Source organism: Lolium rigidum, chromosome 7, assembly GCF_022539505.1.
Source record: "Lolium rigidum isolate FL_2022 chromosome 7, APGP_CSIRO_Lrig_0.1, whole genome shotgun sequence".
NCBI lineage: Eukaryota > Viridiplantae > Streptophyta > Magnoliopsida > Poales > Poaceae > Lolium > Lolium rigidum.
The window spans coordinates 267,037,923-267,049,443 of record NC_061514.1 but is presented as its reverse complement, the minus strand read 5'-3'; the positions used below and the strand labels follow the sequence as shown (position 1 = coordinate 267,049,443).

Below are 11,521 nucleotides of genomic sequence, written 5' to 3'. Positions count from 1 at the left end.
CAACAAGTGTGCTTTACTCAAATTTACATGTTGGCACTTAGCTAAAAACAGCATCTTTTTGCCTTTTTCCATCATGAATTCGTGGTAAGCACGAGGATCCGTTGCAGCAATGAGCCGCCGCAAAAGGCTTCAAGCAAAGTTACAATTTGATCGTCAGTCTAGCTCAGAATGTGCAACGATTTGCTGCACTACAATGCAAAATTGGAACCAACATTTGTTTTGCATAGAAGTGCATCGCTTGCATTGACTGGAAATCTAAGAACAAGTAATTCCTCTTTACACTGCACTGCCTGGCCGCAGCAAAAACCAAGTTGACACGCACACGCAACACACACACACACTGAATCACTGATGCTTCTTCCCCGGCAGAGGCTAGCAGTCCGGCGCCCAGGAGGCAAAAGAGAAAGAACGACGAGCACACACGCCGGCCGGAGCGCGCGAAGCCAAGCTAGTGGCAGAGCGGCGAGAGATCCCAGAGCGGGTCGCAGGCGGACGCGTCGAACACCCTGTCGAAGTACTCCTGGAGGCCGTTCATGGCGTACAGGGACGCCGAGATCCGCCGCTCCACCTTCATCCGCTCGAACTCCGCCATCCCCGAAGCAGGGGCGGCGCTGGTCTCCTCGGGAGACGCCGCCGGTGGCGTGCAGGCGTCGACGGCGGCGAAGCTGTCCAGCGCCGGGAACTGGCCGAAGGGCGCCGAGTCGAACACCCAAGACTCGAACTGGTCCTCGGCGCTGGCGAGGGGAGCGAAGTCCGGCCTGTACACCTCCCCGGCCCCTTGCTTCATGGGCGCGTCAAAGCTGATGGCGCTGCTGCTACTGCTGCTGCTTGAGCCACCACCGCAAGCACCATCCATGCTATTGCTATTGCTATTGCTTGTGGTGGTGGTGGCGGTGGTGGCGGCGGGAGCGGCGGGCGTGGAGGAGGAGGCGGGGGACACCTTGGTGGACGCGGCGGGGAGCCTGGCCTTCTTGAGCTTCTTGTGGTGGAGGAGGCCGCGGATGCGGACGGCGAGCGGGCAGTCGGGCGAGATGCGGGGCGCGAAGTTGGTGCGCGCCTCGGCGCCGCGGAGGAGGCGGGCGGCCTCGTCGTAGGCGCGCGCGGCGGCGTCGGCGGTCTCGAAGGTGCCGAGCCACATGCGGATCTTCTGGGTGGTGTCCTTGATCTCGGCGACCCACCGGCCCGACGGGCGCTGGCGGACGCCGACGAACTTGGTGTGGCTGCTGCCGCCCTTCTTCCTGCCCCGCGGCTTGGTGGGCTGGGCTGCCTGCGCCGCCGCCGCCTGCTCCTGGTGGTGCTGGTAGTAGTAGCAGTAGTCCTGCACCTGGAGCACTTGGGGATGCACCTGGAAGTGGAGCTCCATTGGGGATGAGGTTGTGCTTGGCTTAAAACTGGAATCTTGGAGTTGGGGAAGGAAGGTGTGAGGGGAGAGGAGAGGAGACAGGTGTTTGTCAGGTGTTTGCTCTGGTTGCTTGGCAAAGTGGGGGGATTTATAGGGGATTTTTGGGCTGATTTTGAAATTTTAGGCAAGAGGGATGGAGGTTGGAGGGGCAGGGCTGTGAGGTTACTTTCAGGGCTGGTCAGTCAATCATGGTCAAACAACCAGAGCTATGATTTGTATGCTACTAATGCAAGTATGCATCCGTGGAACTGGAATTATGCATCCAACATACTCTAAATTTTTGTCTCTTCAGTTTGGAATGGTTATCAGTGAGCAAACTGGCAAAGGTTACTTTCAGGGCTTGTTATTAGTCAATCATGGTCAAAGCAGAGTTATGATCGTGGCATGTGTGTATGTTTCTACTCTGCATCCGTGGAACTGGATGTATGTGCTTAACATAAGGTGCATGTCTCTTCGCATTGGCATTTTTACCAGTGAGCAAAAACTGGCAAAAGGTATTGCTTTCAGTTTCTGTATTTTATTTACTTGCTGTGGTGGAATCAACAAGTAGTGCAGCACCACAACTTTCAAAAATGATTGGTGCATCACCACTCACTTGAGGTTATGTAAGTATTTTGGTTCTTAATTTAAGAAAGAGTGAGAATAGGTATTTTCAGCGATTTTGGTGCTTACTTGAGGCCTTGTTTACTTTTAGGATATATATGGGGATGGGAGGGAATTATTTCGTATCCCGGAAAATCCCCACTAGTCCGTTTACTTCTCCGGTTTTGAGCACATAATCCCGAGATATCCCCTCCCATTCCCATATTTTTTTGCCTAAATCAAAAACTCTTCATCATACTAGTGTATTTTTGGGGAAAGGTATTTGAGGGGATTGGGTGAACACCAAATCCCCTCCCATCCCCATACCTATTGGGAAAAAAAATACGTACGAGAGAAGTAAACAAGGCCTGAAAGAAGAAGGGGTATTTGTTCTATGGTTATATAAACTTCTTGGCGTATATATCCAGTGGTGGATAGAAGTGCAACCTCCAGGGTACCGGGTAATTTTTTACTTTCTTTGTAAAATAGCAAAAAAAAAAAAAACCATGTATGCTACCTCTAAAAAATATATTTTTGGCTACTTTGGTGTCACGGAACACCCCGGTCATTAGTTATCTAGCTCCGCCACTTTATATATCCACACTTTTTGAAAAATATGTGAAATTTTGGATCCATGGTGCACATGCACCCTCTTTGAAAAATACGTTGGATAAATAATAGAAAAAAAGTGTGGTAAATTATATGGATAAGGGGGAATGTATGCAGGTATGTGTATTACAAATTTGAACCTAAGAAACTGAATTATGTAACGTACACAAAAAGACAAATTGTACTGCTCACAATATAGGAGTAGACATGTACTATTCACAATATAGCAAACTTCTCTTCGAGAGTGGAAAAATGGAGGCCGGGCTACATGTAGCTCTTTATTTTAAAAAATTCGGAAATCATATTTTTAAGTTTCAAAATATTCTGAAAAAAATCTTGGACATAGCCAATGATGGAATATACGGACGTGCAAAATCACAATGTGAAATTCTTAGTACTTTAGGGTACATTAAATAAATGTTGTAGATCTGAGAATAGAAAATAATGCACTTTTTTCGATAAGGGGCGCTTTAGTACTTAAAAGGTTTTAAGTATTACACCCAGCCATGCACACAGCCGTTTAGAAGTCAAAAAATCATCGACAACAGATACATAGAACGATATAAAGAAAAAGCCAACTACTATGATGCTTCGTTGGCTTCAATCCTCCGATTATGCAGCCACCCATGTTGGGAAATAAAATCCGCGGCTGTGTTCTCCAATCATGTAGACACCTCCATAAAGAGGTCGTGATCCGCCAAACGCTGAAGAGACGACCATGAACGGAGCAAAGCCGTACACCGGTAGATGACCTGCATAAGAGAGGAAGATTTGTCATTAAAAACCTTGTCATTTCTACATAGCCAGAGTGACCAAACAACCGCAATCGCTCCCACTCTGATAATCGTTTTGTACCTAAAATCCACCCCATTTAGCCAATTGCCAAAAAATATTTGCAATGCTACGAGGAGGATATAAGGTAGAACCTATCTGAATGATTGACCATATAGATCGAGCAACTCGACAGTTGAAGAAAAGGTGTTTTATTGTCTCATGTTCGTGACAGAACACACATTTCGTACAACCTTGCCAGTTGCGCTTTACAAGGTTATCTTTAGTAAGAATCACACCTCGACGAAGATACCATGCAAAGACCTTTGTTTTGAGTGGTATCTTCATCTTCCAGATGCATTTATTATTTAGTACCGGTTGTGAAGAGAGACATAATGCTTTGCACATGGAGCTAACCGAAAATATTCCATTTTTGGTGAGACGCCAACGGAATTCATCCATCCCCTGAATCAGATGGATTGAACCTAACTGCTCAAGTAGTTCATTCCAAGCAACTAGTCGGGGGCTGAGAAGATCACGCCTGAACGTCATAGAGGGGGGAGATTCCATCACCTTCTGAAAGATATCCCCCGTTATGACGAACTATACTGTACAAAGCCGGATACTGTTCTCGAAGGGTGGTTGTTCCCAACCAACGATTCTCCCAAAACCGTATCTCCGCCCCATTCTTGATGGAGAAAGAACCAAATGGGAAAAAGTGCTTCTTAGTTGCCATGATGTCAGCCCAAAAGTGTGAATCTTATGGTTTCCAAAAAACCTGAGGATCGCCTTGGAGCCAACATACTTTTTCCGCAATAGTTGTTGCCAAACACCATCCTACGGTAACAACCTGGCCAGGCATTTACCAAGCAAGGCCATGTTCTTAACTTCAAGATCGTGGACTCCAAGTCCACCTTGATCTTTCGGACGGTATACAACGCTCCATTTAGTTAACCGGTATTTTTTCTTCTCACTATCCCATTGCCAAAAGAATCTTGATCGAAAATAATCCAATCTATGTAAGACTCCTTTCGGTAACTGGAAGAAAGAAATCATATACAATACCATATTTGTGAGTACCGAATTAATGAGAACTAATGTTCCACCAAGGGATAGTAATTTGCCTTTCCAATTAGTAAGACGTTTTTGAAGTATTTCTTCAACAATTTTCCATTCAGCCAACGTTAGTCTCCGATAATGTATCGGAATACCCAGGTAGCTAATTGGAAAAGATCCAATCCCACAGCCAAATAATTCAGCATATAGGTTGGCCTCATCGACGGCTTCACCGAAACAAAACAATTAACTTTTATGGAAATTAATCTTAAGACCGGACAAATGCTCGAAAGCTGAAAGAATTAATTTTAGATTTCGCGCCTTTTCCAAGTCATGATCCATAAAAAGTATTGTGTCATCGGCGTACTGAAGTATGGACAAGCCTCCATCAACCAGATGGGGGACTACACCTTCTATTTGACCATCGATAGTGCACATAAATAGTGCACATTTTAAAATTTCAAAACCTGTCAGATTTTGTCATTTTTGTGTAGTCTACAATACAAATAATTTCACATTGCGATTTTGCATGTTTGTAGATTTCATCATTGTCTACATCCAGAATTTTTTTTAGATTTTTTTTAAAACTTAAAACTATGATTTCTGAATTTTTGAAAATAAAAGCTTACAGTAGCACGGTCTCCCTTGGCTGTTTTCGAGTTCTCTTCTCTTTTTTATATAGGACACATAGCAGTCGAATTTTTCTTGAAAAGTTGCACGAGTAAGTAGCATGGTGACTTGTGGGTGCGTGAATTGCAATTTTTTCTAACACATTTAGAAAGAGTTTATTCGATTTTTAAAATATAAAGTGCACGGGCACCTGGGAGCTCCATAGTAACACTGCACACATCTGTGCCTAATATTAGTGCCTCCCATTTAAAAACCTCGTTCTGGTTTGAGTTTGAACAGTCGAATGTCAAGTCCATCTTTCTTAAAAATTGTACTATATGCAAGCAAGCAAACAAAAACACCATGAGGATGTTTTACCATAAGCATCCTCCCTCTTTACTACTTGAGTCAACGGGGCTACTCCTCAATTCTAATAGGGACATACCGGGTCCTCACCAGCATTAGCCTAACTAGAAACTTTTGAGCCACTGACTGAACATGTAAGCAGCTAATTAAGCAAGCTAGAAGTTATAGAAATGCGTAGCAGGAAGGGATGACCCCACCTTAACATTGATGCAAGTGTCAAGGGGTCTACATCTCCTGGTGATTTACTATTACTAGGTCTTAACGAGCATGCATCAGCTTAACTGGAAACTTTTGGGCCACTGATTTGGACCAGTTCGTCCCTAATCTGTGGTTACGTAGTCAAAACACTACAAAGACCAATTCGGCTGCAGGAGAGTCTGCCACTTGGCGGGCTTCGAGGCAGTGATGACAACCAGCGCCAGTACAAACGGCTGAGAAACAACTTTTGAGCAACCACGCCGCATGACTTTTGTTTTATTTAGCAGAGCCTCTTGACGATTTCGCCATCTGCCAAGTCTTTCTCCTTCACTGGATGAGGTAGGCGTGTCACTGGCTAGTTCAGTTTTGAATGGGGGCATCTCTTTGGCGACATATGGAACAGTATACACATGTCATGCAGCAGCCGTCCCCAGACAGTTTTTTCATGTTATACCAACAAAAAAACAAAGAAATAAAAGCAGAGGAATTTGAGAAAAATGTAAGTGCAACTAAAATGATTGTGAACTAAAGTACTAGATAGGGTATAAGAAAAACATGGGGGAAAGCCATTAAAGTACTAGAGAGGGGATAATGTATGACCCCATTGAAGGAAACAAAATCCACATTTTTTTTGTTTCTTTGGCTCTATAATCCCTCTGGTCCTTTAGAAGTTGTTGTTTAGGATAATTGTATGTTTTTCAAAAAAAATACAATTTTGACCATTTTTATTTATAATTTGTCATAAAATCCAAAAGAATTGTCTATTGTGAGAGCATAGACATATTGAAAATTATGGTTTTCATGTATCTGGTTCAAATATATGTAAACAAAAAAAATTGAGTCTATCCTTGTCCAAAGCGACAACTTTTCTCGTGCATGGGGGGAGTACAAGACACCACGGACTTTTAATAGTTGATGGGCGTCAAGATAGTGAGGGCATGATATAGAAAAATTTGTGTCAAAACAAGGGCGAGACCACGTGGGACTAACGCGTGAAGTCCGATTGGGAGGAGCTCATGTTGAGAAGATTTTGAAAGGTTGGAGGCATCACAATTGGGGACTTTGAGAGCCACGAATTTGAGAATCGGGGCAAGGAGTATTTTTATACCATATGATTTGTGTGGCCTATTTTATTTTTTGCTTGAGCATGCAGTCGAATTGTTACATCCACACTCAACAAGTGCTCACTTAACATGCTTTGCATATCCTACTGGTAACATTCCCAAGGGATGGTTTGTAGATATTCTTTTTCCTTCTTTAGACATTTCAAGTATCGATCATCCTACAGCCATCTACATCTTGATGTAGATAATATCTAGTTTTATTCAAATAATGCTTAAGATGTTGAGGCTGAATGGTTACCTAGGTCAATATGCGAGGAGAAAGATGGAATCCCGCTGAAGAATCAAAGATGCCGACTAGACAAGATGAAGACGTGAATACAAATATCAATGAATTTGTTCGTTCTAGAGAAAAATTGCAGATAAATATGATTCTCTAAAATGAAAATTCCTATATGGCAAGATTACACTAGCAAGTAAGATACACGACTAAACAAGCTAGAAGTAATCCAAGCACAAAAAAACAAAGAGGATAGGAATAGCCGAAAGTGAATAGGAGAAATGCGCAAATATGTATCCCTAGCAATAGAAAATAGGTTTCGGAGCTTCTTCTCATATAAAATATATGTGAATAGGTATAAGAATGTCAAAAAAATGTCCGCACAAGTTTCCAAAGCTAAACTCATCCTAGTCGTGTGGTTATTTCCTATGACATAAGTACGTAAAACATAGCATAAATTTAAGCTTTTCTCATTTTCCGCTAGGGGTCTCCAACCATAGTTTATTCAGCTCCATGGGGCTACATACAATTGACACGCCTCATAAATATAATAACTCCCCTAACCACTTGTTGCCAACACAAAATCCCACTTTGCAATTGAGGCATCTCAACAACATCGTTACGAAGCTTGCAACACACATAAGACACACGCCCAAACCCAAAAAGTGAAGGCAAGATCACCTGAAGCGTTATGGTAATCCAACGCAACACCTCCGGGTAGGAGATGGTGTACAAGTGTATTGTTGTTGGATCCAATCAACAAATTCCAGACATGTTTTTGCCAGAAGTACAGCATGCATTGCTTGTACCAACCAATAAAGTATAGACTTTCCTATCAGTTGTATTGATGTCCTACAAAGTCATAGTGACTAAAGCGACCACCAAATGTAGTTACCATATTGGCAAACAATAGCCACTGACATGTGAGATAGTATTATGCCCCATAGAGTGTGTCATGAATGGAAAAGCTCTCTCGGAGTCGATGCATTTTCCTCATAGTCATGGGATCCATTTGATCGCCAACTGGGCCATGGTCGCACTTCCAAGGCCTCGTCACTTATAAAAAAAAACCCGCACAAATAGAGACATTGTGAGCCCCACCACATTCTTCCACCGTGAGAACGTTGATCGGGGCATCCTCTCATGGCGAAGGAGTGTCTTGGTGCCACCCTCAACAATCAGAAGCCACAATGTCCGAAGATCAACTAGCGCCCTACAAAAGATATAGGGTCCTTTGAAAGAACATCTCTCGGATTATAGTTTTGTATGTTTGATGACAATATATGTGATACACTAATGTGCGTTGATTTAGTGCAGAATATATATGTGGTTGAATTTGTGTTGAGAAACAAGATAAAAGGAAGCAGGGAAATTTTCCCATGCCAGATAATCCGGGGCCTATCCGGCCCCTGAAAAACGGCTAACGACTTTTTGGCCGAGCTCTCAGTACCCCTGGATCCAGGCCGGATATTTTCAGAAGGCTGGATAATCCGGGGGGGGATAATCCGGCCCTTACTTAGGCCGGATAATACGCCCCCAAAATTCCAACAACGGCTCGATTTTGGGAGGGGTATAAATACCCCTCTTCTTCCTCCACCTCAAGCTGCTCTTCTTGCTCAAGTTCATCCACCATTAGAGCCACTTCAAGAATCACTAGATATCCTCCTCCAACCATCCAAAGCTCTTGATCTTTGGAGAACCGAAGGAGAAGACCCCGATCTACATCTTCACCGAAGCGATTTACATTTCCCCTCATTTGCTTGAGGGCCCGTTTGCTAGTGTTCCATTTGGAAACCCTAGTTGCTTGTGGTTGATTTGTTCTTGTTATTGTTGTTGTATTGTTACAGATATTGGGAGCCTCCAATTCGGTTGTGGATGTGCATTTTTGCCTTGAGGAAATCCCTTAGTGGAAGTGGGCTAGGCCTTTGTGGCGTTGCTCACAGGAGACCTGAGTGAGTCCTTTGTGGCGTTGGTCTGGCCTTCGTGGCGACCACACTCCTCCAAACGTAGATGTACTTCCCCTCAAAAGGAAGGAACTACGGGAATCATCTATGTGTCTCCGCGTGCTCCACTCTCGGTTACCTCTATCCTTGATTGCTCTACTATATCTTGTTTAGCTATATCTTGCTTAGTTGTAGATCTTGTCATATAGGTAAATTCACATTGTTGCATATCTAGAGAATTTACCTTTGTGTCAGCCTAAATTAAAAAATAACTAAAAATTGGTATAAAGTCTCGGCTCTTATTTCGGGCTTAACCACCTAAGAGTATGTCGGACGATGAGATTGCGGAAGGGGCCGCGAAGCCGGTCTCTATGGAAGATCTCAAGTCGATGGAAACATCTTTGAGGTCCTCCATGGAAGCTCAAATGAAAAGTATAAAGTTAATGCTTTCAGGGCTTATTGCACCGCTTCCCCCCGTCATTCCCGTCGTAGAGGAAAAGAACAAGGGTGCTTTAGAAGAGGGAGATGCTTCGGGCTTACCCTATTCTAGCAAGCCCTTGGATGGTGATCACTTAGACAAAATTAGAACCCCCAATGCTTCTCCTAGAGCGAGTGTCGGTGGGAGCTAAAATGTTGTTCCTCCACCTTTCCGCTCTCCCGATATCCTAGTTCCCCATCCTCATATAAAAAATAGGTGTGATCCACCCAAGTTTAATGTTGAAGATTTTAGTACATGGCAATTTGAGTTTCGCTCTCATGTTTGCAGTGCCTCCAATGAACTTTGGAGAATCATTATGGAAGGTTACAAGCCTTACAACCCTGACAAGTTGACTAGAAGAGAAGAGGTTGGTAACCAACTCAACTCTATTGCCTTGAACATGATTCAAACAAGTATGGGGACAAAGGACTTGGCTTATGTTTGGAAATTCAGCACCGCCAAGGAAGCTTGGGAGGGTTTGTCCATAATCTTCATGGGAAGTGAAAGCATGAAGAGAAACAAGTATAGTGCTCTTCGGAACCAAGCCGAAGGGTTTCATGAGGTTGCCAGATGAAGATCATCACGAGATGTATAGAGGGCTTATTGCCATTGCCGATGCCTTTCGGAATGTGGGTGCCCAACATATTGATGACTTTTGGACCAAGGACAAGTATATTGATTGCATGATGCCTTATGAACCCATTGATGTCAAGAGTCTCCTTGGAAGAGAAAGCTATCCTACACTTACCTCCCAACAAGTGGTGCACGAGATGCAAGCTCTCAAGGTGGCCAAACAAAACTCTCAAGATTCTCGCAATCGTGCTATAGGAATGGCAAGAGGTACAAACCTTGCTTTGAAGGTCAATACCGTGGAAGAAGTGAACACTCAATAACCATATAGGACCTCTTAGAGCATGTCCTATCCGGAGGATTTGGAATACCATTACCATTAACACATGGCATTACATGCCAAAACCTTTTGGGTTGATCCATCCAAAGCAAAGGAAGAAAACATCAAGAGAAACAACACAAGTGGGTTCAAGAGCTCGGGCCCAAGATCAAGATCTTGCTTCAATTGTGGTGACAAGTTCCATTTCATCACCGAATGCCCCTATGAGAATAGAGAAACTCGTGGTGGAAGGCTCATTCCCAAGGACAAGAGCAAACATTCAAAGGCCCCCAACAAGAAATTCTACATCAAGAATAAGAAGAACAAGAGGCCATCAAGGATTGTGCTAATGACTAAAGAAGAGTATTCTTCCGATGACAATGAAAGTGATAGTGATGAAGAAGAGACCTCAAAGGAAGTGGCCGCCATTGCCACCACCAATATTCCCTCTTCATCCCTCTTTGAATCCCCCAATGAGAACCCTCACATCAAAAATGCACATTGCTTCATGGCAAGGTCCTCCTTGGACACATCTATTGTGCTATCAACTCAAGAAGAATACACATCCGAGGATGATGATTATGATGATGAAGATGAAACTTCCAATGGGTTGGTTTCTCTTGCTTCCCTCTTCACCAACTCTTCATCACCAATTGAATCCCCCAATAAGGATATTCACATGAAGGAAGAAAATTGCTTCATGGCTAAATCTTCCGAGGTATCATCCCCTAACCCCTCTATGCCTAACATAGCAAATGCTCTGGGGGTTGACCATGCTAGCTTAAAAATGAAACAAGAAATGCTTGATTTCCACTACAAGAAAAGTTGCCATGGCCGACGAAGTTGAAGTCGCGCCGTGGTTGCTGGTGTACCATGGCCGACGATTTTGGTCCCTCCGTGGTGCATGTCAAAACTTTTTTTTTCTCGTTTTTGAGGCCACCTAGCCCGACGAAAGCGGCCAAAACGTCGCGTATGGTGGCCCGGGACGTGGTGCATCGCGAATTCTCGGGTTCGCCGGCCGAGTCAACGCAAATCCGCACCGCCGAGGGATGTAGGGCCCGGATGGCAGCCTCTCTGGCATTGTTTTTTTTCTCGATCGCGCCATCTCGTTCAACGTTCTCCGATCGAGCCGTTTACGATGCAGGATCATGGGTCCCGCATGTCATCCTCTATGAACCAAAATTCTTTCTATTCTTGGATTTTTTTTTGACCCCTGATTTCTGGCTACTTCCTTTTTCTTTTGATCCCTTGCCGCCTTGGAAACGTTGAGACCGCTG

The 11,521-nt window shown here is 44.0% G+C and overlaps 1 protein-coding gene across 1 annotated transcript; it reads right to left on the bottom strand.

The window, feature by feature from the left end:
* Positions 1–213: 213 nt before the first annotated feature.
* Positions 214–1,445, bottom strand: LOC124669249 (ethylene-responsive transcription factor ERN1-like). Its single transcript, XM_047205903.1, has one exon. It carries the CDS (start codon positions 1,361–1,363, stop codon positions 449–451), a length of 915 nt encoding a protein of 304 aa, XP_047061859.1. The 5' UTR covers positions 1,364–1,445; the 3' UTR covers positions 214–448.
* Between the last annotated feature and the right edge of the window lie 10,076 nt (positions 1,446–11,521).

What these genes read in the sequence shown, in the direction of transcription:
- LOC124669249 (XM_047205903.1), bottom strand. Translation starts at nt 1,363, where the DNA reads ATGGAGCTCCACTTCCAGGTGCATCCCCAAGTGCTCCAGGTGCAGGAC.